At 41.7% G+C, this 26,317-nt stretch overlaps 1 protein-coding gene across 10 annotated transcripts in view; it reads left to right on the plus strand.

The window, feature by feature from the left end:
* Positions 1-26,317, plus strand: part of LOC136420862 (hemicentin-1-like) — a 53,865-nt gene that overhangs the window by 13,606 nt on the left and 13,942 nt on the right. For 5 of the 10 annotated variants that reach the window (XM_066407971.1, XM_066407975.1, XM_066407973.1 and 2 more), the window contains 24 exons: positions 219-340; positions 774-939; positions 1,362-1,537; positions 2,414-2,534; positions 2,883-2,992; positions 3,400-3,577; positions 3,948-4,179; positions 5,762-5,855; positions 6,546-6,789; positions 7,077-7,136; positions 7,554-7,688; positions 8,220-8,363; positions 8,667-13,291; positions 15,452-15,551; positions 15,886-16,008; positions 16,391-16,537; positions 17,006-17,223; positions 17,644-17,767; positions 18,594-18,983; positions 19,557-19,804; positions 24,250-24,367; positions 24,961-24,981; positions 25,223-25,345; positions 26,068-26,259. In XM_066407971.1, the coding sequence (XP_066264068.1) occupies positions 219-340; positions 774-939; positions 1,362-1,537; positions 2,414-2,534; positions 2,883-2,992; positions 3,400-3,577; positions 3,948-4,179; positions 5,762-5,855; positions 6,546-6,789; positions 7,077-7,136; positions 7,554-7,688; positions 8,220-8,363; positions 8,667-13,291; positions 15,452-15,551; positions 15,886-16,008; positions 16,391-16,537; positions 17,006-17,223; positions 17,644-17,767; positions 18,594-18,983; positions 19,557-19,804; positions 24,250-24,367; positions 24,961-24,981; positions 25,223-25,345; positions 26,068-26,259 (8,211 nt within the window). The remainder of the gene's footprint in view (positions 1-218; positions 341-773; positions 940-1,361; positions 1,538-2,413; positions 2,535-2,882; positions 2,993-3,399; positions 3,578-3,947; positions 4,180-5,761; positions 5,856-6,545; positions 6,790-7,076; positions 7,137-7,553; positions 7,689-8,219; positions 8,364-8,666; positions 13,292-15,451; positions 15,552-15,885; positions 16,009-16,390; positions 16,538-17,005; positions 17,224-17,643; positions 17,768-18,593; positions 18,984-19,556; positions 19,805-24,249; positions 24,368-24,960; positions 24,982-25,222; positions 25,346-26,067; positions 26,260-26,317) is intronic. The other 5 variants (XM_066407976.1, XM_066407981.1, XM_066407977.1 and 2 more) reach the window with 5 other exon arrangements.

Raw genomic sequence — 26,317 nt, forward strand, 5'->3', positions numbered from 1 at the left:
TTAAAAATTGTGGTTAAGGAGTTGTTTCCATTCCTTGTACTTAGCATTTATGGTGAACAGTTTCATTCTTTTTTTTAGAATCTATATAATCAAATTTACAAGACTAGTTTTAACATCAAATACATATGTATCTAAAGCAGACTATTCATAACTCATACCTCTTGCTTGAGCAAATTTTGAGGGAAACACATTCAAAACAGGTCTATTGTTTTCCCCAGTGAACTGGTACAAAGACAGCACCCAGGTGAAACAGGACGCTCGCCACACCGTCTCCGCTGACGGCACAGTCTACTCACTGGACATCAAACCTGCTCTCATCACGGACAAGGGCAACTACAAGGTAGGCTTACTAAGAGGATGCGCTGTTTCTAGATGGAATCCATTACTATTACTGTATTCTTAGGCTCTGTAGGTGTCAACTGTGAAAGCCTTTACCACTGAGTCATGCAGCGCATTACAGAGGAAATAATGAATATCTACAATCTAGAAGAATTTGAATGCATGGCCTGTAAAGAGTTAGAATTTATAATCATGTCTATGCTAACTTTTCTTCTCACACACTGACTCCATCAAAGTTGCTCAGAACCTTTCAAGGATAATGTCATATTTTCTACATTCTCTTGTATTCACATTGTGTGTTTATTTTCTGTGTGTTCAGGTTGTTACATGTAAGCTTACAGTGAGGGACAAGTTCTCCCCTCCTACTTTCCCCATGGCTTCATATTTCCTACATGTAGTTTACCACAACGTGTTTATCTTTTCCATTTGTTCAGGTTGTTGCCCGAGGTGCCAATGAGCAGCAGACCAGTGAGTTTAAGCTGACCGTGAGGGAGAAGTTCTCCCCTCCGACCTTCCCTAGTGCACCCAAGGACATCACAGCTGACGTGGGCAAACCCATCAAGGTCACGGTGGAGATCAAGGGCGAACCTAAGCCATCAGGTAGGGTAATGACATTCATTTGCACTAATGACACTGGTGTTCAAAGGGTCAGGCAGACATAATTGGTTTGTGGGCTTGATGTTTCTAAGATGGAGTCAGCTCACAAAGCCGTTGTTTAAACTGCATTATCAGATCGTCTTCTTTATTTGCTTGAAATGTACAACAGCACAGCTTATATGCCAGGTGAAAGAACCATTATTTTGCAATGTGTTTGTGTACACATTTTTGAATGCTTATAGACCGAAACATTTTTACGTCGCTTTTTTGTTATTACGGTTGTATGGTTTTGCTGCAATAGGCCTCAGTATAAATGATCACTGTGTAAAGTGATGAATGCATGAAGGAAGAAAGAATGACAAGAAGAAAAAGAGGTGAAACGTTATTCAAGCTTACTAATGTCATCTCTATCTATTTTGTACCAGTGAAATGGACCAAGAAAGACAAGAAGACCAAGGTTCTTGAGGGAGGGGATGGCTACAGCATCACGTCTTCAGGTAACAAGTACACTCTTGAGATCCTGTGTGCTGACTTCAAGGACTCTGCTGAGTACACCATCGAGGCAAGCAACATCCGAGGCTCTGTCTCCAAATCCTTCAAGGTGGGCAACTTTGTTTGAGATTAAGTTTTATATAGATCCATATCTAGCCTCATAAGAGGCTATTCTTCCTGTGGTCTACACATTGATGTTCACACTTTGCAATTGAAACATACAGAGCCATACAAATTAATAGCAGAGGACAAAATAACAGAGTTCCTTAAAAGCAATAATTTTAGTCCAATTATTCACTAATTGTCGCCTGTGTTGTTCCACAACTGAAACATTCTGTACAGAAAGCGCCTTTTCTGAGAGTTGGATTTCGGTTTTGGAAGTCTGATTGTGTTCGTTCTGATTGAGCGTGTTTGCTAGTTGTGGATCTCTGACTGGAATGTGAGTTTGTCGTTATACTTGAAGAATGTCTTCATTTGTTGACTTTCAGGTCGTTGTGTATACAGTAGAAATTTGATTCGGTTCAGTTTAGAAGACATTGCAGCATACATTGTCATTGTGGTATTCTTAGGTCTGAATTCCAACCATGAATCTCAACCATGATCTCAATTGAAATCTAGTGGCAACTTGGAATCTCTCATGAATAATTATAAAGAACAATGCAGTTTGAAATATTAGAATCTTTGTATTTCAAGGAATCCATCTGAAGTACCGACCTAAAATGTCAGTAACTAGAACTATAAATCTAGGAACAGTGTTAACTTTCTAAAGATGATGTCAGATCTATAATGGTTCTTTAATGGTAAGATTTAACACCTGGCCCCACATGCATGGCCAATGACTTCAAAACTGAGGAAAGACTGGAGTCAGTCAAGGGAGGGGTTCCCCCTTGGGAGTGATAAGACCCTGGAATTATGATGATAATAGTAAGATTCCACTGCTTTATTAGACTTTTTTCAACATTTCTATCACTCTGTGCCCACACAGATCAATGTAGTTGAAGTGAAGGTCCCCCCAGAGTTCCTGAGTAAGCCTGAGGACCAGACTGTGATGGAGGGAGAGTCTGTGGAGTTCAGCTGTGAGGTGGAGGGAGACCCCGAACCACAAGGTGTGTTTGATCAAGTCTTGTTACAGAAGATGCAAAATCTTCAATACTTCACTTTGTCTACCTTCCTGCATAATATTATGTAGCCAATATTTTATCATAGCATTTTAGCGACTTGTTTTGCATAATTTTAAAAACTTGAAATTTGCAAGAATGCAATCTCTTACTTTTGAATGTTCAATTTCTGAATGCTTTACAGCTTTCCTGTCCTTCCTTCTGACTGAAAAAAAGTCCTAAAATGAATGGAAATAGAAGAATAGTCTGTGCTTTCCTGGAATTAGAACTGCCATATAATAATACTATCCGCAGTTTTGTCTAGTTTCAATTACAATTTCCCTGTATGTCCTCCAGTTATTTGGTCCAAGGACAGCCACCCCCTCCATGAGGGAGGCCAGTTCTCCATCACTACAGTGGACTTCAGCTCAACCCTGGAGATCGACAATGTCACACTGGATAACAAGGTACTTAGATACACAGTAATTGATACATTGTACCATAAGATAACCCCATCATTCTGTGTTGTATTACACACAGCATAGTTCTAGACACTATGTTATGTGTAATGCAGCAAAAATATGCAGTGATACTACACCTAAATTTGCAAATAAAACATTGTGATTGTTAGTATGGTTTGAAATCATTACGTTATATGTGATGTACATGTATACACATTTTGTTATTTTGTGATAATTACAGTTACAGTATCAATCAGGTACATCTGCCTACCTTCAGTCTTTGCAGCTGCATTTGTATTGCAACAGATATAAATGGCCATGTATATACATGTGACGCAATGTGGCATGAAATGTTACCAATTTGTCTAAATGGATCAAAATTCAAACACCTGTTAAACCTCTTTTGCTTCCAGGGGACGTACACCTGCACCATCCGCAACAAGCACGGTGAGAAGAAGTGTACTGTCACGCTGAACGTTGATGAGAGACCCTTCCCGCCTGAGTTCCTGGAGCCGCCGGCCTCGCAGACTGTGGAGGAGGGCAAGAGTGCAAAGTTCACCTGTGAGGTGGACGGAGAGCCTGCTCCGAAAGGTAAGCACAACGCTTTCAGCACCAAGGGCAGGTTAAAAAGATTGTTAATGCCAGTGGTACTACATGTACATGTAGATCTTTCCTTGAAGTAAGTTCATATGATAGATGCTCACACAGAAAAGCAGACCAGGATGGATACTACAAGTAACTGAAAGGATTAGGTCAATAAGATCTTAACAGTTAAGTGGAAAGTAATTCAGTACTAAGTACTGGGAACAATCTAAAGTAATTTCAAGTTGTCAAAATCATCATATTTTGTTGCTCAAACTCTGAATCCAGCGACAGGCCATCATGTTGGCATCCCGGACATGCAGCCTTCCTTTGAAATGTTTGACTTCTTAAAATGTTTTAAATCAATTTTTTTTTATAGTTTCTTGGGAAAAGGATGGTCAGACTCTCAAGAAGGGAAAACGCTACAAGATCTCAGGCGACGAATTCTCATCCACGCTGGAAATCCCAACTGTTCTGTCAACCGATGGTGGTTCCTACGCCTGTGTCCTGGAAAACGCAGAGGGAACAATCACGGAAGAGTTCAATCTCATGGTACAGGAGGGGGAGCAGCACAAGGAGATCACACAGGATCAGCTGCAATCTCTGCTAAGGTTGGTAGGAAACACCCCTCTCCCACATGGACTGTTCCAAGCCAAGTTGAATGTTTGGCAACCTTCCATGGATTGAGTCCTCTGTTGAAATAGATATCTTCCTTCATTATTGAAGAACTAAATTGATAGATTTTAGGTCAGTATTCCCAAAGTTGGATCATTATGATTGGAAATAAAGCTGCAGGAGCTGACAGTATCTTTGAAGAAATACATGACTGTAGTGTTACATTGATTTGACACCCGACACGTTCTCTATTTGATTAGGTTAAAATCATATCATGTAATCGTTTATGTGCGTTTGTCTCTTTGTTACATTGTCTGTTCATGTTATTTGTTTGTATGTCACAAATGTTTTTGTGTATTTTGGTGAAATACAATTCTGAAACCACTGGTTTCAATGGACCTTTCCTAATAGATGTACTCTTTAGCAGGTGGATGACATACTGTATCAATAGCATGATGAACTGCAATGGAGTTATGTTTCACTGCTACAAACGTTTCAAAATTGCATTCTTGCAGTTTCAATTCTTATTACAGTTTGGGCAGTCTTATCGACACATTTTGAATGAGCCTAAAGAATGAAAAAGATGGCAACATCAAAGTTGCTTTGAAAATAAAAGCAACAAGACTAAATGAAATTCAATTACATATTCTAAAAGGTACCATGTAGGGACCAATATTTGTACACGCTCAGCCACTTAAGTGAAGCAGAAACTCCATCTAGATCTAGAAGAGTCTGAATCTGACTGTAGCCCTGTCCTACCTTCCCTTCCTTAACTCAATCCTGCCCCTACCCCCTCTTTTTGTCCTAACCCCCTGCCCTACCCTTCCCCCGTCCTGACCCCCTCCCCCTTGTTGAAACCCTGTCCTGTACCCCAGCCCTGAGCATGAACCAGAGATGTATCTCCTCCCTGACGAAAGTAACCTGCCATAGAAAACTGTTACACTGCTTAGCCTAATTCTATTAAACATTATTCAAATTTTATTAACAGTAGAATTTGCAAGGTTTGCAGTGTAATCATTATGGAAGTCTCTTTTACGATTTCAAAATTACTTCATTAGATTATTCAATTCTAAATTACTAGATTCAATTCTTATGAAATATTTCTTTATTGAGCATTGACTGAATGAATGATTTGATTTTCTGTCAAAATGGCCACACTACAATTGAGCCAGAACATCAAACTGGCCTGATTTCAGTTACCATCACTTGCCTTGAAAACTGTATAAAAAGATTAATAGGCCGTACTACCAGAAACTATCACCATACATATCTCAAAACATTTCAATACACTCAGGTTTGGCAAATGCTTTTTATAGACAATATCAATATCAATATCCATTTCATAGTGACGTTTCCATCTCTCTCTTATCAACAAGATGTACTTCAATCCTTCCTGTAAATGGCAAAGTGCTGCCTAACCTAAGCTACTCTTTTACCAATAATAATAGACTTATATCTCTTGATAACAGTGTAATAACCTATTTCTACTAGACATGCATACCTAAGTGCGTAGTACCTTGCTTGACTATTGTAACCGTTTCCCCTTCCGTAGAACTAACCCCTAATGCTTTGCTCCAGTTCCATTGACAGTGGTTCCACAGAAGATACTGACATGTTTTACAGCATCGATGAGGCTTCTCCGCCTGAGTTCAAGTCTGAGCTGAACAACATAGTAAGGAATATTCTTTTCTTCAATGCAGTGTCTTTAAGATTTTGAAACACTTCTACGAAAATAATGCATGTCCAGGTACTTGTTTGAAAGTTTTGTTCATTTTGAAAAGATTTTAGATACCAGTTGTGGCCTGATGGACTTTAACAATGATTCAATAACTTAAAGACAACAGCCAGTTGTAAGCTTCAGCCTTTGATCTTTAAATGACACACTACATTTTTAAGGCGCTTGATAATTCTTTTGTAAAATCATTTTGAGTCTATATGTAAGTTTGGGAATGAGCTGCTTTGATTTCGTCGGTTACTAAGTAATGTTTAATGATGCTTTTTGGTACAGTTATGCCCATAATGTGCTCACACTTTAATCTACAGCTAGATCAGCATGTTGCTAGAAATTCGATGAGATTGTGTATTTTTCCAACTCCTCTCGACATACAGTACATACTGTAAATGCAGAAATATTCATGGTGGTTTTATGTTCGCGGTTTTCGCTGCAAGCTCTTCGTTGCGAACTTGAAACCACTGCGGACATTTTTGCCGGTGTTTCTGTAGCGCTGCTATTGTTTCAAACGCAAACTTAAAATCACCACGAAAACTCCATTTTCTCCCTACTGGCAAATCGAAACCATGCAAACTTAAATGCATTTTACAGTACATAACCAACCTTATCAATCATGTAACACAACACCAGGTTTGCAAAGAAGATGAAGAGGTGGTGTTCTCCTGTACGGTGCATGGAGCTCCGGACCCTGAGATCACCTGGTACAAGGACGGGAAGAGCATCAAGCCCTCCAAGTACTTCCAGATGTCCTACGACGGGGAGACGGCAGAACTGACCTTGGACGGTGCCTTCCCTGAAGACTCGGGGGTGTACACCTGCACCGCAAGGAACCCGGCAGGGGACGTGTCCAAGTCAGCAAAGCTTACAGTTGAAGGTGATTTTTGTTATCGTTATCATCTTTCATCTGAAGTAAAGCCAGTAGGTATCCATCTGAGCAGTGAGGCTGTTGTAGTGCCTTCATCTGAAGTACAGTCAGTAGGTACCCATCTGAGTAATGAGGCTGTTGTAGTGCCTTCATCTGAAGTACAGTCGGTAGGTACCCATCTGAGTAATGAGGCTGTTGAAGTGCCTTTTAAAGCGCTCAAGGCACTTCCTCAATCCATCAGTTAAGAATAGAAACATTTGGTACTTACTGACATTATTCGATTCTTCTTTTTTCAGAGCTTGAGTCACCCCTGAAGAGAAGCATGTCTGAGGAGGAAGATGTGACAGCTGGACCAAGTAAGCTCACATTTCCTTTTGCTTTGAATAACCAAAGATGATCAGTCAAAGTATGCTTTAAATTATCAGACTATATTCCTTTATCAAAAATATTTGTTAAATATTGTTTTATCTATTTGTCAACATGGACTATTACCTGATTATGTGCATGCAGCTGTTCTTACAGGAATATCAGAAAAGTTTACTTTTAACTTTGTTTTAAACTATGTTTTAAACTATTTTTTACTGATTTCCATGTTATACTAGACACTTTTCTGGGGATATTTTTATAATGTTATAATTCAGTCATATGATGTTGTCCTTGTGGAAATTTCAACAGGTATCCCTAAGTCGTAACCTGGTTGCATGATCTTGTTCTTGTCAAACAGGTCCCCCTAAGTCATAACCCAGTTGCATGATGTTGTTCTTGTCCACCAGGCCCCCCTAAGTTCAGCCAGGCCCTGCAGGATGAGGTGTGTGAGCGGAACAGCATTGCCCAGCTGACCTGTAAGGTGTCGGGTAACCCCAAACCTAGGGTGACTTGGATGAAGGGAGACACAGTCCTGACAGAAGGTAAGAAATATTCCTTCCTCTTCTTCTTCTTGTAACCCTCTAATAAGTTCTAATGGGGTTTTACTTGGGGTGGGGTTTTTTTTTGGGGAGGGGGGGGGTTGCTTACCTGGCGACAAATGCTACAGAAGGACCTTAACCTACTGGGGGTTATCCTGATGAGACCAGAAGTCATGGCCCAAACCGTACTGAATGGAGAAAGCTTGCTATACCCAATGTGCCACTAGGCACGGGAGGATCTAAGTCTAAGTAAATTTGGGGAGTGGGGGATGGTCGTACTGATTATGGTAGGGCAGCTACCAGTCCAGCCCCAAAGGCCTCTGTTGACTGTTGGTGCCTGCACAATGTACAGCTCACTGCTGACATAAGTAAACTTGCTGTAAACATTACATCTGAAGTGACGAATCCATGTCCAAGTCTACTGTGGCCCTTTGTCTACTCACTAACTACTAGTCTGTGACAAGCTATGGACAGGTTAGACTGTATTTCTACATGTACAGGCATATTTAAAACTCAAGACCTTCTTTTTATCAGGAGACCGTTACGAGATTTTCGAAGAGAAGGGCAGTTTCAACATGGAGATCTACGACACGTTGCCTAGCGACAGCGGAACCTACACCTGCGTGGCGTCCAACGCTCACGGAACGGTCAAGTGCAGTGCGGAACTGCTTATAGCTGGTAAGAGTTGTTTTTTATACATCAAGTGTATTCCTCTATCTAATGTCGTGAAGTGATGATTGATATGTACTGTTCAGCCTCTGTAAGTAGTGTAACCACATGTTTCTTAAAGAAGAAAGTATAACTTGGTAGCATTAGAATTTGCTACATGTACCAGTCACCAGTAACTAGCTAGTATCATTTCCAACTACTCTTTATTCCTCTTTATTTCTACTGGGTGGATTTTATGCCTTTGTTTTTTTGGTAAGATTTTTTAAAAAGTTGTTGTTTATTGAGGCTCTTCTGACAACCTGTATTTTCTAGATGGAGATGAGCTTGAGGCAGCTGAGGAGAACCGAGAAGGGATGTTCGCGAGAAAGCCGCTCCCACATGAGGACGAAGAAGAAGAGGAGGAGATCAGCTCCGAGGGGACCGTCAACACCGTCACCGAGTCTCACGCTTTCTCAGAAGATCAGGAGGTGAGGTCTGCACGTGTGCCTTCTGTCCCTGCACCTGTCCGGCGTGTGCCTCCACCAGAATCCACACCTGACGATGCGTCACCTGTCGGTTCCCGAGCGCCACACGGGACAGGTGTTGCTGCGAAGGGTGTGGTGTCTGCTGATGATGATGAGCCTGTACTGCATGCTGGAGGCCTGGCCAAGCCCACCAAACCGGCCACAAAACCGAAGTGGCCCCGGGCCCAGAAGGGCCCGACGCATGCCAGGGTGGTAGTTCTAGACGAGTCGTCAGGCCGGCTTGACCTTGACAATAGCGACGAGCCTGAGGATTCGGAAGTGCATGCTGGGAAAGTTTTGTTCGCCACAGAACGAGGTAAAGCCTCGGACATTGGTTCTTCTTCACAAATCAAACCCAAGCCAACCATCCATGACCAAGACTCATTTGTTCATTCCCAGCCCAAACATCAAAAACAACAACTACTAACCCCATCCAACACGTCATCATGTCAGGACACACATATCCATGCCTCTCTCTCCGAAGGTGGAAGAAGACTAGAGAGGCCCGAACTGCACAGAGTAGACCGAGAAGGAGCTAGCAAAGACTTCCACACAGACGAGGACTCCGTAGATCATACTTCTACCGATAATGACAGAGTTGTGGTTCCCACTGCTGGCAGTGGTGATTCCGATGCAGACCTAGATACAAGAAACGCAGCAAAGTCTAAGAAACTGGACAGTGAACTAAGACGAAGCAAATCTAAAGACTTAGACCTAGACATTGACACTGTGCATGAAGTTTATGACAAACCTTCAAGAGGACTTAGAGTATCGCAGAAAAGTTCTTTAGAAGAAAGCGCAACAAAAGCAGACATTGATAACGAATCTAAGAAGCAAGTAGACACAGAAAGTAATGAGTATCCCAAATCAAGACGAACTGCAAATGGTGCTGTTGACAGACAGCCAAAGCCAGAGAAAGAGGACGATGAATTGAGAACACCACCCGCCGACAATCTAGAGATAGAGCTGGAATCACAAAATGAGGTGTACCCCAAGACAAAGTCTGATCACAAACCTGAAACAATAGCGGGCCTACGGATGACAACAAAACTTGAGGAAGAGGAGTATCCGCAAATGGTGCACACAAACGACTTGGAGATACACATGTCCGCACAACGTGAAACGTACCCCAAACCTGCCAAGGCGACCATCATCACAGACAGAACAGCATTTGCGGAAGCAACAAAGAGTGCAGGCCGAGAGTCTGAAAATGGTTTAGATCTCAAAAATTCAAAAGCACTAAGAGAAGAGGAGTCACTCAAGCCAACAGATGACCTGGAGGTACAGATAGACTCGGAACGGGAAGTGTATCCCACTAGAATAACTCAGAAAACAAAACTTGAAGAAGAAGAGTATCTACCAAAATCATCCAAGCCAACAGATGACCTGGATATACAGCTGGAGTCAGAACAAGAGATTTACCCCACAAGAGTAACGCCAAAGACATCAAACGAGGAATCCACAAAGAGTTTGGACATAGAGCCAGAAAGATGCTTTGGTATAAGAACAAAACTTGAGGAAGAGGATTTTCCTCAAAAGTCAATCAAGCCAAACGATGACCTGGAAATACAGCTGGAGTCAGAACAGGAGATTTACCCCACACGAGTAACACCAAAGACATCATACGAGGAATCAACAAAGAGTTTGGAAAAAGAGCCAGAAAGAGGTGTCGGCCTCAGAACGTCAACAAAACTTGAAGAAGAAGAATATCCCAAGAAGTCATCCCAGCCAATAGATGACTTGGACATACAGTTAGACTCGGAAAAGGAGGTGTACCCCACTAGAATAACACCAAAGACAACATACGAGGAATCAAGAAAGAGTACAGACGACAAGCCAGAAAATGGTTATAGAGCATCAACAAAACTTGAGGAAGAGGAATATCCACAAAAGTCTGCCAAGCCAGAAGATGACCTAGGAATACAGTTGGACTCGGAAAAGGAGGTGTACCCCACTAGAATAACACCAAAGACAACATACGAGGAATCAAGAAAGAGTACAGACGACAAGCCAGAAAATGGTTATAGAGCATCAACAAAACTTGAGGAAGAGGAATATCCACAAAAGTCTGCCAAGCCAGAAGATGACCTAGGAATACAGTTAGACTCGGAAAAGGAGGTATATCCCACCAGAATAACACCAAAAACCACATACGATGAATCAGCAAAGAGTGCAGACAAAGAGCCAGAAAGAGGCGTTGGTCTAAGAACATCAACAAAACTTGAAGAAGAAGAATATCCCAAGAAGTCATCGCAGCCAAAAGATGACTTGGAAATACAGTTAGACTCGGAAAAGGAGGTGCATCCCACTAGAACAACACCAAAGACAAGATACGAGGAATCAGCAAAGAGTACAGACGACAAGCCCGAAAATGGTTATAGAGCATCAACAAAACTTGAGGAAGAAGAGTATCCGCAAAAGTCATCCGAGCCAAAAGATGACCTAGAAATACAGCTTGATTCACAAAGGGAGGTGTACCCCACCAAAATAACACAGAGATCAACATACGAGGAGTCAACAAAGAGTGCAGACAAAGAGCCAGAAAGAGGTGTTAGCCTCAAAACATCAACAAAACTTGAAGAAGAAGAATATCCCAAGAAGTCATCCCAGCCAAAGGATGACCTGAAAGTACATTTTGACTCGAAAAAGGAGGTATGCCCCACTAGAATAACTCCAAAAACCACATACGAAGAATCAGCAATGAGTACAGACGACAAGCCTGAAAATAGTATGGGCTCAAGAGCGTCAACTGAACTCGAGGAAGAAGAATATCCGCAAAAGTCATCCGAGCCAAAAGATGACCTAGAAATACAGCTTGATTCACAAAGAGAGGTGTATCCTACTAGAATAACACAAAGATCAACATATGAGGAATCAACAAAGAGTGCAGAAGACGAACCCAAAAGAGGTGTGGGTCTGAGAATGTCAACAAAACTTGAAGAAGAAGAATATCCACAAAAGTCATCTAAGCCAACAGACGTTACTGCACAAGTCGAAACCGATCGTGAAGAGTTTCCCCCATCTGCAGCTGGAATTAGAATATCACAGAAGTCATCTTATGAAGAATCTACTGCACACAAAGATGTTCCAGATGTACTCAAACCTGACCATGACCTAGAAATCCAAAGGAAATCAGATAAAGAGGAAGCAAAGACAAAGACAACTCCTCAACCATCTGCAAAGCCTGGTATAAAACAGAAATCTGACTATGCTGAATCATCAAGAGGTACTCCAGACCATGGGCAACAGAAAGAAGATTCTGTAGAAGATGAACCAGATGTCTCATCAATGAAAGGAAGAATTCTTCAGGATGAGCCATCTACGAAAACACAAAGAGAGTCCGACATTCAGACAACTGTAAGCCCAAAACCACAAGAATTGGCGAAGGGTACAACAGCGATAACAACAGACTTGGAAACGGAAGACAAATTCGAGGATGCTGAAGAATCACAAGTTCCTTCAAGTCCGTCTCTCTCCGGAAAAAGATTCACTCCTCTAGGTAGGGAAAGCATCACTGATGCTGCAACCTTTAAAGTGATAGCTGCTGATGCAGACAAAAGCAGCAGCACAGTCAGCACGCCATCAGTTCTGGATGAAACTGAGTTGCACGATGAAGACCTGAGTCCGTATGTATCAGCCGACGAAGAACAGACCACATCTGGCCATCATGTACAGCATATTCCCACCACACCATCCGATCACGTAACATCATTACCATCCTCTGAATCAGAATCATCCCATCTGGATGCATCTGCCATAACACCATCAACATCACAATCTGAGGATGGGGAGGTTTCTGTGACATTTAAGGGTAAACAGGAGCCTCTCTCAGGGAAGGGGCAGGGACAAACTGACATTGGTGTTAGTTTTGAACAACAAAGAGAGCCATCTCTCATCCATATTCGGGCTAAAGGTAAGATTGAAACACAAGAGCTAAGAACTGATATGCCAACTGTTGGTAGCCTGGAAGGACAGGAGATTTCTTTCCAAATTAAAGGTGACGGTGGAAAGATGGAAATAGTTGGTCTTCCTCAGCTCGCAGCGGGAAAAGCTAGAAGCAGCAAAGTTATCAGCATTGCGTTACCATCATCTGATGAAGAAAGCACATCTTTCTTGGAGCCGAAAAGTGTAAGAGAAAAACGGTTACAACTAGGTAGAGCTAAAGAAGCAGATTCCAGAGGCAAACCATCTTATTACGACAGCGGTGAAAGCTCAGAAGAGCTAGAAAGCTCCACTGACGTTCAGGCACTCTTCAAAGAACCGATGCAACGAAGGACAAGTGGTGAACTCATCTTCGACAGTAGAGAGCGAATGATGCAAAAGGCAGAAACTGTTCTCTCCTCTCTCGCAGAAAAGGGACTTCAGCAGGTTGCAAAAATACGGAGCGAAAGAGCAAAGGAGAGAAGAATAGATGACACAGACGGGCACAAACTGGTGAGTCCTGTACAAAGTAGTATAACAGAAACTGATGAGAGAGAAAAAGAACTAACCGACAGGTTTGCCGCAAGAGAGGCAAGCAGTATCATAGATGATGTCTTGAAATCTGAAGAAATGTCGAAATTACTAGGCTTAAAGGCAGGGAAACCTTACGGCAGCGAAGAGGTATTACATAGGGGATATTCATTGGAGGATGGTGATGAAGCTAGTTCAGGGGAAGAGATCCATTCCAATTTGTACCACGCACAAGGCATAGAAGATCTTGCTCATGCAGCCAGTGAACTGGAGCTTGATACAGGAAAGGGAACTCAAAAATCCTTCGCACGTTCTGACGAATCTGATTCAAAAGACAGGGCAAGAAGAACCTTTTCAGATGAATTTCGTAGGCCAAGGGTTGTGGAAACAGATTCAAAATCTAGAAAACCTATTGCACCAATGGCTGGCGAGGTAAGAAAGGTTAGGAAACCTGATGTCGAGTTGGAATACTTCAGTTCAGATGACATCAAAAAAGGAAGGCTGGCCTTTGCAAAAATGTTTCAAGAAAAGAAGCCTGAAGGCAGAGCTAGTGATGACAGTAGCAACAAGCTAAGACCTACCAGTCAGGAACTTAAAAGCGGTGAAACTATTGAGGAAGAAAAGGAAGTTGTAACTAGACCCAAAACAAAAGACTCACTGAAATCTCGACAAAAGACCAGAATAACAGACTACAGCTCAGATGAATTAGAAGAACTGAATGAGAAACAGTTAGAAGAAGAAGAAAAAAGAACAACATCTACCCTTAGTCAGCTTACTGAAGAGACAAAACAAAGAGACACGTCTCCGTGGGTTAGAAGATACAGTTCAGAAGAATCTGATGATGGTATAGATTTAGGGCATCAAATATTTAAAGACAGGGACAGCGTTCAGTCAAAATCTATCACAGATCAGATAAATCTGTCCACAAAAGAACAGAGTTTCAGAAAACGAGACCCAAGTCTTAGAACAGGTGAGGACAAAATGCAGGTTGTAGAGGAAGGTAGGCTGGACTTACCAGAGAGCCAGAGATCAGACACAGGAATCATGGCACCTGTGGGCAGTGAGGGGATACATGTTCAACAGACGGTAAAGAGGCAGGCAGCCTTGCTGGTAGAAAGACCCAGTGAGGGAGAAAAGAAAGCGAAAATATCAGATCAGTTAGCGGCAAATGTTGCAAGAAGCAGCTGCTACTCTCCAGATGATACAGAGAGAAGACTAGAAAGTCGGAATACACCACTTAGAAGTGGTATGGAAAAATCAGTTAAACTGACAAAGCCAGGGAAGGTAGGTGTTGCAGACTCTAAAACAGTTGATAGCAAGCCACAGTTGGCAGACAGTAAGGTACAAAGAGTGGTACCCAGTACAGACGTTGATGATGAAAGAAATGTTAACGGACTAAGTCGCAAGGATATGTCGCCAACCAGTCCCTCTAGAACTGTTGATCAATGCTTCACTGTAACTGACACAACAAGCCTAGCTAGTCCCGTCTCCTCCTTCCCACAAATGGATGAGCAACATCACCATATCCCACTCCAACCCCCACAAGCCATCCCTTCAACACAAATCAGTAGGACATTCCCGCAGGCCTCACCATCACAAACAACAGGCGTAGAAAGACCTAAGGAACCACTGTTAACTGACAACGTAGCTCCGTTGCATGAACCGGATGTTGCGACTGCCGCACGTAGAGACTTGCATGATGATGATGATGCGGATATAACAATGCATGAGGATGAAGCACGCTTAGGTGGAAACCACGGTGTTCGCATGACCACTGCCCGAGACAAACCCTACCAACGGGAAACGGCTCTCCCCCACACTGCTGAAGTGTTTGCTGTACCACACCAGCATGAAGGTACACGTAGCCTTGTCTGTGGTGACTTCCAACAACCGCATGGGTCTACTGAAGAATCTAGCCAACCAAGAGACTTAAGCATGCTGAGCAGAGAAAGGTTACCAGTTACTAAGACAGGAGTAGAGTCGGGTAGTGTGTGCGCCGGTGGCTCAACGGTTGCTGAAGTTGAAGGTGCAACACCACTGGGGATAACCATAGAGTCTGATGGGCTGGTAAAGACATCTACGAGTGTAACGATACAGCCTCAGGTTGTGGAGCAGGATGGTAGTGGTACTGTTTTTCTGCAGCTGGATGACGAGGTGGCCAGAGCAATGCGGGAGGAGGCCAAGCCTGCCGAGGTCAACGTGGCCGTGGGACAACGGGTGGAACTCAAGGCAGATATTCCTGGTAGGTTTAGTTTCAAAGCCTTGCAAATGTATTTTTGTCACATATTGAATCATTATTTACTTTCAATTTAGGAGCTACAAGTTCTTTATACTAGTAGTAGGTCTAAATGTACATGTACTTGTCAAATGCTAGAAGTCCCTTCCAAACTCGTATATCTGAAACTTTTAAATCTGACAAAATAGCATTAAGAAAACGTCATTCCTATCAAGAAGGAAGAATTCCTTAATTACAGTGAACAATCTTCTAAGTTCCTTTGAGTCAACCTTTTACAGCATTTGTATATACATAAATATGGGGAGATTGATACACAGTTACATTCTGATTCCTCCTCTAGGAAACCCCAGAATACGATGGCTTCACAATGGCATGGAAGTGAGCGACACCAAGTTCTCTAAGTACCTGACTACAGGGGACCTCCACGTCCTGGCTCTGTCCAAGGTCGGACCAGAACATGCGGGTAAGCATCACTGATAAGTCGTGATTTACAGTTACAGGTAATGTATACTACTAAATGGATCAACCTGTTATTTGAATATGACAATTTTCTGCAGTTGACTCCAGCCTCATCATAGAATGTGCTCCTGGCACATAATGTATAATGGTCACTGAATCAAGTTACCATCTATCAAATTGTGTGGCAGGTTGGTTATCCCTTCTGTTAGGTCTTTGTAGAAATCCCTTCTTTCCAGCCCCTAAACTGTGAAGAATATCAAGTGAACACTTTTGCCAACTTATCAAAGATTCAAGGCTATCTAATATATGTATATGGATTATGATATATGATAGTGTGTCAAAGAACTATGATTGAATCATTGATAATCACTTTCCCCTCCCGACAGGTGTGTTTACCTGTGAGGCCACCACTCCTGACGGTATCGTGACCTGTGACATCATCATCAAGGTCGAAGAGCCCAAGGAGCCTCCGGAGACTCCCAAGACTCAGGTCAAGGAGGGGCACAGGGTCGAGCTCAAGGCTGAAATACCAGGTAAGGCCGCATTAAAAGTGTTATTTATTTTGGACAATTTTTCCTGTGATAATTTAGCAAGAGGTCAGAATGAAAGTATAGGACTGAGAGAAAAACTGGAATCTGACTCCCTGAAATTGTTTGGACCAAAACATAATTAGATTTTAACATTCAACTTGGTTTTCATGCATGTTTAACTATTGAAATTCCAGCATCATCTTTGGAAATTCAAGTACTGTCAAAAAAATCAATCCTATGAACATTAAAGCCAGATACAGGAACCTTGAATATCTGATAGTCTAAGAACAAACCAGTCTATACAAATGTAGTAACCTGTGACTAACGGGACATTGTACAAGTGTTACAATGAAAATGACCAGTGACCCACATAGATACACCAGACAGGTAGTAACTATGGACAGGATTCTAAATACTCATTGAGATGACCATAATACCATAAATGATCATATTTGTTTTATGTAATCACAGACAGCAGAAGAATAGAGTGGCTGCTAGATGGCAAACTGATCCGGGAGACAGAGGACCGTCGCTACACCTCCTTTGGTAACATGCACAGCCTCACCATCATCAGTGTCAAGCCGGAGGATGCTGGGACCTACACCTGCGTCGCCATGACTCCCAGGGGAGAGGTCACCTGTAACATCAAACTTGAGGTGGAGAAATCTTCTAACCAGGAGGTCATCAAGGTATTAAATTGCAATGCCCTATGTACTACTAGGCACTACAAGGGTCTGAATTTGTATTGTGTAGATTGTGCAATCCATGGCTTCATAAAGTCATTACAAGTGACTGCTTAAAGTGGGAATTTCACAGGGGCAAGATCAGGTTGGTTGAGGGTCTCAGAATTTGACAGAGCTCTCAACAGTCTTCCAGTGTGTAGTCAATGATCTCCAATGTCTTTCAGCGGTCCTTCAGTGATCGTCAATGATCTCCAAGTCTTCCAACGGTCTCCAAATTATCTTTAATGTGAATGATCTCCAAGGTCTTCAGATTATTTCTCTTTGATCTTAATGACAAGCCTTTTTGGCCAATCATCAGTTACCCAATAATCTGCCCTGTGTAAATGAAGCCTAGAACTCATCTATATGTCACCACTGTTTCCCCAGATGGTTGAGATGGACCAATCCCTGCAGGCCCAGGAGCTGAAGTTGCCCGAGGAGCCCTGCACCCAGCCTACAACACTGGATGTGCTGGAGGGGCAGGAGGTCACACTTAGGGCAGAGGTGCCAGGTGAGGGGGAGAGACAGAAATGAGGAATGAATGGATGGATGGATGGATGGATGGATGGATGGATGGATGGATGGATGGATGGATGGGTGGATGGATGGATGGATGTGTGGATGGGTGTGTGGTTGAGAGTAAGTGAGTGGGTTTGTTTGGGTGGGTGAGTGAGTGAGTGAGTGAATGAGTGAAGGTCACAATAAGGTATGATGTCAAGGTGAGAAGGTTATTACATTTTGTCAATGAACAAAAGAATGAAAGAAGACATAAGAAGACAAAGAAACAAACTTTTATGGAAGAAATATGTAAATGACCAGATGAGACAGCAAGCAATATAATGTAAGACTCAGACTAAATGAATGAATGGTGGATGTGTGGAAGAACGGTTAACTGAATGAAAGTCACCAAAACTGAGTGTGACAATCAAGTGACTGTCATCTGTACAACAGTTTCCCTATCTATGGTCGTCAAGATGATCTTAACAAGCTTAGGAAAGTACCATGATAAAGGATTGCAAGTCCTGGAGGAAAATGAGACAAATTACCTCGTATTCATTCATTCATCGATTGAGGTTAGACATCCCCAAGGTAATAAGGCATGCAAGGTAACAGTTAATCAAGCAACTAGATAAAATTTTGAAATGGTCAGACATTTCAGACAGCATCCACTGTCTTTCATCAGTGACTGCGGATGCTAGTCAGAAACGTCAGACCATTTCCAAATTTTGTCCAGTTGCTTGACTAACTATTACCTTGCATATGATTCATTCATCCATTGTCCATGATCATGTCTGATACAAATTGTTTCCACTTTACTAATAAATCAAACCACTAAGTGTCCCCATCCCACCACCCCACTGTCCTGCCCATAGATGACGCTGACGTCACATGGCTCTTCAACGACAAGGAGATCAGCAACACCGAGTCCATCGCTGTCTCCGCAACCAACCACACCTCCACCCTAACCATCCGTAAGGTCCAGCGAGAGTTTGAGGGGACGTACACGTGTATCGCTACCACTCCGCATGGTACCGGCCGATGCCAGATCATTCTGCATATCATTCCGTCCTCCCCACCTAACGTTACGAGCTCCATGAGGAAGCAGACTGTGCGCACGCAAGAGCTGACGTTCAGGGTTCCCATGTTACTCATGGAACGGTCCACCGCACCGGGGACTATAGATATACAGGAGGGGCAGGAACTCAACATACGGGCGGAGATACCAGGTAGATACATGGTGGCAACTGTAAGACAATAAAAGTTGTTTTTTCATTGAAACAATGAAGGCTAACTGAAAAGATTTTTGATTAAGGTATACTCTTGATATCCAGATTCCAGACTGAGATACATATACCTATTCTGTGTATTACGTGGTGGCAACAGCTTGAAAAGGGCAAATTGATAGAGAAAAGTACCATGTTAGTTGACATGCAATTCAGGCCACAGATTCTAAATCAAACATAAAAGAGCTGTTGTGAATTTTTCCTAAAATTGGAGCCTTAAAAGAGGGTTTCTTGGAGTCTTGATTCTAGTGAAAGATTGGGCAGGGTTATTCAAAGGAGGCCTAATTGCATTGAATACCATTTTTCATACTAGACATTACAACAAAATAACCAAATCTGCCATATACATTGTCTTATTAAAACATCATGAAAACAATCATTGAATTCAGCTCTAATCATTCTCCAACATTCTGTGAAATAAGCCATGATATGAATGTGTACAATACATGCCTTAACCTTGATGCAGTATCAAGATCTATAAAATGATAAGCTGCAACAATTTTCTGTCTGATACAGGAAAGCCTGACATCACTTGGCTGTTTAACGGTAAGGAACTGAAGGCCTCTGACGAAGTGCAGTTTGGCGTAGACAAGGATGTCTACATGCTGACTGTCACAAAAGTCACCCGCCATTGGTCGGGCACCTTCACCTGTATCGCGAAAACACCCAGCGGGAAGACGGTGTGCGACATCGTGGTCAACGTGAAGGAAGCTACGGACCAACATCTGGAGATGGAGAAGACACTGGAAACAGAGGGAGCAGAGGTGGGCGGCTAGTTGTGTTTCATTGAGAATGCCACACAAAGTACAATTTGCTCTTAGTTGGTTAGCTTGAAAGTTCATCTGTGTTGGTAGAAGTAATTCTGAAACAAATTTTAACTGTAATTGCCAACTCAAATAATTGGACTTACCCAAATTTTCGACTTGACAACACCAGTCTTTGTCAAGGAATGGGCAATCCACCAATGAGATGACGTCAGGTCAATCTCTTTGTTGGTTGTTTTATCTTAATTAAGACGAAGGCAATCTTTGCAGATTGGATGTTAGAGATTCCAAAGATGTTCATGTCTAAGACATTGTAGCGTACACAGTAGTCAAACCCACTATGATGATACATTCAGTATGTCATATACTAACATCAGATATATGTACTATGTACTAGGCTATTTCCACTTGCATTTGCCTTTGTATTAAACTTTGTAGAATGTATTGATTTTTATGTTTAGCCATACCTAGTATGGCTCAACATATTGTTTTTGTTATATTTCACTTCCCATACCTAGAGGTATGGGTAGAGTGAAATATATTGTATTTGTCTGGTTCTTCTTCTCCTCCTCCTGACAAATCTTCAAATGGCTTCTTCTCCGCCATTTCTTAACCAACCGACCTGAAATTTGGTGTGGAGGTTGAGATGGCAAATACCCCCAGGCCCTTTGTAAATCGTTTTGAAACAGGCCTTAAAATCATTTTTATGGAGGTTTTTTGGGGCATTTTTAGACAATTTTTATATTTTGGGCTCCTGTGCCCTGGTATAACAAGCAAATGACCTGGAATTCGGCACAAGGGTGCCTTGAACATGTCCCTACAGGATTTCAATCACATTTCCGGTGTACATCACTTCAAAATGCTTCGTTTTGGGGACTTTTGGACCCATTTTCAGACCAAAAACGGGTCAAAAGTGCTGTCCCCGTTCTATGTTCTATCTAAGAATCCATGTTCTATCTAAGGTTCCGGGCGTTCCATTTGCTGCTGGCCAAAGAACATGTGTTCTTTTCAGGTAACCTGAGGTCATGTTGCAGGTAAACACGCAAGCCTTTGCACTAAGAAGCTCTTAGTCTTGGTGTCTCGCAGAACTTGAATAGATAATTTTTTTGCACGGGTGATTTTGAAACAGTCAATTTATGCATTGAGAGGGACTCCGAGGGAGATTGGCAAAGTATGATGCTCTCGCAAATTTAATTATGGCGGCTTCAACCACTAATAAATCACGACTTGACGACGAGAAAAATGCAATCCGTCTCTGAATTGGTTGTGTCGCACTTATATACAACTTATAATCAAACCTATACCAACGATGATGATATACCACTAGGCCGAGGTAGGCCGATCTGATCGATTGCGAGCAGGTTTGCATGCAGTTTCACTTTCTGCACCAACAACCTTTGACCCAGGAAGTAATACTTCACAAGCGCCTCTCAAAGCGCGATTGTCTACACATGATGTGAATGAATATCAGCAAACTTTTGAATTGTTGAAATAATTTTACTGTAAAAAAGACAGGCATTGTTGGCTTTTTATGCGGTAGTTATCTAGCACGTTTTTAATAGGTCATTTTGCGTTGTAGGGGTCCAACACAACTTGAATTGTTAATACTTTTTGAATAGCAAGGTTAAGAATAGACTAGAAATTTCATACGCTATTTATCTCATAATTGTTTACATATGAAATTGTTTTATATAAGATAAACCAATGTCGGGTCGGCCTTTGTATGTGCCACGAAGCCCTTCCCCCTCCTAATGGTAATAACGTTGGGTAACATAAATTCGCCATTTTTCCGATAATGGTTGACTAAAATCAATCCAGCAGAACAACAAACCATCCTTTTTTTCTATTATTCTGTCAGTATCATGTACTATCTTAAAGTTTGCACTAATCATATATATGGTAGATTTTGTCTCTAGTCGTGCTGACACCAGAATATTTCAACTTGAAACTACCGTCCGCCGCACGCACAATGACGGTGTTGTCGGACAGGTGTGAACATTAATTCGGGAGAGAAGATTCGTCTTGAATATCTTACCGCTAATTACATTTTATACAGCAGCTATTCGTTCCATCCGTGGCTTGAGGAGAGTGCTATGGATATAGATGTGTCTAAGTAAAAAAAATACACGAAAAAACGGCCGTACCGCACGCATCAGGCCTACGGGAACAACCCGTGTGTTGAGTCGGTAGAACGTCAAAGTCGACATCCACCGTCATGGCAACGTGTACATTATTCATGGCAAGTTAGCCGGATGCCGTAGCATTGATAATACTACTATGTCCATGTATTCCTTGTTGTGTTAGAAGCAAACTTTGAGGAAAATATCGTCCTCAGTCCACAATCACACGCAACATTAAGACAAAAAAGTGTTCCTCACAAACCTTTGTCGTCTGCTTGACAACAGGATTCTGGGTAATGATATGGCGGCGGGATAATACACGTGCCGTAGGTTGTAGCAACAAAGAGGGGTTTTGATGATTGATCACACTTAGAGTCCAATTGCAGGTCAGCAATTTTAAGAAAATAAGTTGTCTTGTAAATGATTGTGTTTAGCAGGAAGCGGATGTGACATTTGTCTTATAAACCAGCCGACAACGATGCAGTGTGATTCTCCCACGATGCCCTCGAGCTCAGACTGTTCTAATAAGGGACGGAGAGTTTTTGTCCTCGCCGCCTTCTAATGCATGGTTGTCAAAGCTTTTCAGCCAGTGTTCTGAATACGTTAGTCTGTCAAGTTTGCATTTCTAGCGGTATTACTGATGTTGCATCTAGCACATATCCCTAAATACCCCGTTTTCGAAAAATCGTGAATTTAAGTACCCCGCGAATTTATGTTACCCAACGTTATAGTTTTGTATATTTGCATAGTGCATGTTTGCGCATTTTTCCAGGGTGATGTATAGTATTGTACTTTTATATATAGTGTATAGTATTGTTGTGTATCTTTGCATATGTTCAAGCATGTTAATGAATGTAGATGAAGAATAAATAGATCTTGGGACAAGTCTTCTTGTGTTTAGATGGAATTTTTGGATGGTCCATTTCGTCAAAAGATCAATTATTGCATGGGGGGGGGGCGAAGTGAAATATGCTGAATTTGCTCTTAAAGCAAATGACGGCCAGTCTAGTTCATGTTCTTCTTCTTCTCCTGCCAAATCTTCAAATGGATTCAACTCCGCCATTTTTTAATCAACCGACCTGAAATTTGGCATGGAGGTAAAGAAGGCAAATACCCTCAGGTGATTTTAAAATTGCTTTCAAACAGGCCTTAAAATCATTTTTATGGAGTTTTTTTGGGGCATTTTTAGGCAATTTTTATATTTTTGGCTCCTGTGCCCTGGTATTACAAGCAAATGATCTGAAATTCGGCACAAGGGTGCCTTGAATATGTCCCTACAGGACTTCAATCACATTTCTGGTGTACATCACTTCAAAATGCTTCATTTGGCGGACTTTTAGACCAATTTTCAGACCAAAAATAGGCCAAAAGTGGTATCCCCGTTCCATGTTCTATTTGCTGCTGGCCAAGGAATCCATGTTCTATCTAAGGTTCTGGGCGTTCCATTTGCTACTGGCCAAAGAACATGTGTTCTATTTAGTTTACCTGAGGTCATATTGCAGGAACACACGCAAGCCTTTGCAGTAAGAAGCTCTTGGGGTCTCGCAGAACTCTTAGAAAGAATTTTTTTCACGGGTGATTTTGGAACAGTCAATTTATGCATCGGGAGGGAGATTGGCGAAGTATGATGCTCTCGCAAATGTTGCCTTTCTACATGCAGTTAATATTTTGATTTGCCCAGGTGTTATTTTGGGACAGCCCACTTCTTGTATGGGGAGGAGTATGGCTAAACATGCTGTATTTGCTCAGGGGCAAATGACGGCCTTTCTAGTGTATTGATTGTGTTCTGTTGTGTAGACTTATGGCTGCCCTTGATAAAGCTGCTTGTTCACAGCAAAGGGGGCCACCCGATAGTCTGAAAATTTGATGAAAAATATTCAAATTTGTTAATTCTTTATAGAAAAATACTGTCAGTGAGTACTGTTCTGTGAATAATTCTTTCTGTGCCGAAAATAATTTCATCAGGTTGGTAGAAAATAGTATATGGGAGATTCTTTATACACAACCAGGTATTGATCTCACCTGCTAACGTTTCGATGTCTATCAGACACCTTCTTCAGAGCCTCTGACTGGAGTACTGCTTCTCACCGCTATAAGTAGCCAATGTAGGTGGTGGTATAGCGGTGAGAAGCAGTACTCCAGTCAGAAGCTCTGAAGAAGGTGTCTGATAGACATCAAAACGTTAGCAGGTGAGATCAATACCTGGTTGTGCCTGATGGAATAATTTTCGGACTATTCAATTTTTGTAATTCTTTATAGGAAAAATACTTGAAAGTATCTGTCAGTGAGTACTGTTCTGTGAATAATTCTTTCTGTGATCGCTAGGTTCAGATGCAGCAGTGGAGACTGAGATCTCCTGTCCAGACCACACAGGCCACTCCGGCTGTGGCACAGTTTGAAGTCAAGGAGGGACAAGAAGTCACTCTGAGGGCTGAAATCCCAGGTAGGAAGATTACCTTGTACACAGGGTTATCTTCAGTAAATACAGTCATACGTGTACTAGTGACCACTTCAGAATTCTACATGATGGCCACTTGAATGTCCATTCTAGTCATATCTTGGTGATCACTTGGTCATTTTTTTCACATTGACCAAAGCATCCTGTCTGTAATGTGCACCTGTCTACTACAACCATATTCTTCAGGTCTCTTGAGTGGTCACTTTGGATAGATTTTACTGCACTGATACCTAAGTGGTAAACAGCAGGATAATTTCATGTGGGTTTCAAGGGCAAACAGGCTATCATAAAGCACCTCCACACATATCCAGTATTCTCCTAGGATTGTAGGAACGTTTAACTTAATGTACTCTACAATCTCAACCATTCTCTTGTCTGACATATATCCATACTGTTAAAAAATATACATGTTCATGTTTATAGTTTAGTTTATCCTGTACAGTATTCGTTTCCAGAATAGTTTTGTCACTACATGTCACTCTCAGTCTTACTTTGTCTGTTTGTTGTACATTTTCACTGATACTGCCGTGTCTAAACTGTCTTCATCTCTTCACCTGTGTACATGTGCATCTTCTTAGATCCTTGGAGCCCACATGGAGGTAAGCGTGACAAATATGACATATCTATAAAATTCTGTAGAGAAAATAAAAACTTACATGTTGTCTATCAATGAGGGTTACCGACTCTTTCTGGTAAAGCATCCACAAGAGCTATTGATAAGGAACTACTCATGTATCAACATTGTCTATCATTATAATTTTGAAGATATTCTTCTAAATACCATCTTATTCAAAGAGCCAATATGTATGCTTGATTTTATCATGATTTCATTTTTTCCAGGTCAAGCAGACATCATGTGGATGTTTGAGGGGAAGGAGCTGTCCGAGTCTGACAACATCAGTTTCTCCTCCGATGGTGACGTCCACATCTTGAAGATCAACAATGTTACCAGCGATTTCTCAGGTAGATTTGTTATTTGCTTATATCATTAATGATTGAATAGCAAGGTTCTTTTATTCACAACTAAGTATTTTACATATCTCCATCGACAACTCCTACTCTAGTACTTAGTACAGGCAGTTCAAGAGTATTATTAATGATCATATTAATCATTGCTATAAGTCTTTATCGTTATAATTGTTTTGGATACATTTTCTTGTTGTGTTTTTTTCTTGGTCACTATCAGTAACGCCTTTATTCACTTTGAAAGATTATCTGCCAGTAAAGTTTACGTTTAATGTGCTGCATTTTGTCAAACAAACCTCTCTTTCACAAAAACTTTTTGCAGCTTGCAAATAAAAGGCCTTTAAATTGGTAAAGCAGCCATCCTCTATTGAGGTGAAGCATCATACTTTTCCATATACTGCCTGGCCATATTTACTTTGAAACATTGTCATCCACAGGACAGTTCATGTGTGTGGCCAAGACAGAACACTGTGCTGCATATTTGCAAAACATACTTCCCTTCCACATAGATATTCTGAAGCTTGAAACATTGCCAACCACAGAAAATCATGTCCTGACTAGGATTTTGGGTATTTATAATAAAGATTTTCAAAAGTCTCCTAGAGCAAAGTCCAAACAGACAATCTTTTTCCTTACGTTATCTGGGAAGCAATGAATTTCTTAGTCTTATAGTGTAATCAATGGCCTTTATTCACATATTATAATATTTCCTTCCACAGGAAAGTTTACGTGCGTGGCGAAGACGGACCACGGCGCTGCGACCTGTGACATCCTGCTGACGGTCGGACCCCCCACTCTCACACAGAAGACAACTGAGTTGCTGCAGATTCAGAGGCCAGCCGCGCAGACACCGCCGCAGTTCTTTGAGGTCAAGGAAGGTCAGGAGGTCAACTTGAGAGCTGAGGTTCCAGGTAGGTTTTGTTTACTTAACTGTACATTCGGAAGATCTTTTTGGCTCCATCGACAATC

This window comes from Branchiostoma lanceolatum, chromosome 15, assembly GCF_035083965.1.
Source record: "Branchiostoma lanceolatum isolate klBraLanc5 chromosome 15, klBraLanc5.hap2, whole genome shotgun sequence".
Taxonomy (NCBI): domain Eukaryota; kingdom Metazoa; phylum Chordata; class Leptocardii; order Amphioxiformes; family Branchiostomatidae; genus Branchiostoma; species Branchiostoma lanceolatum.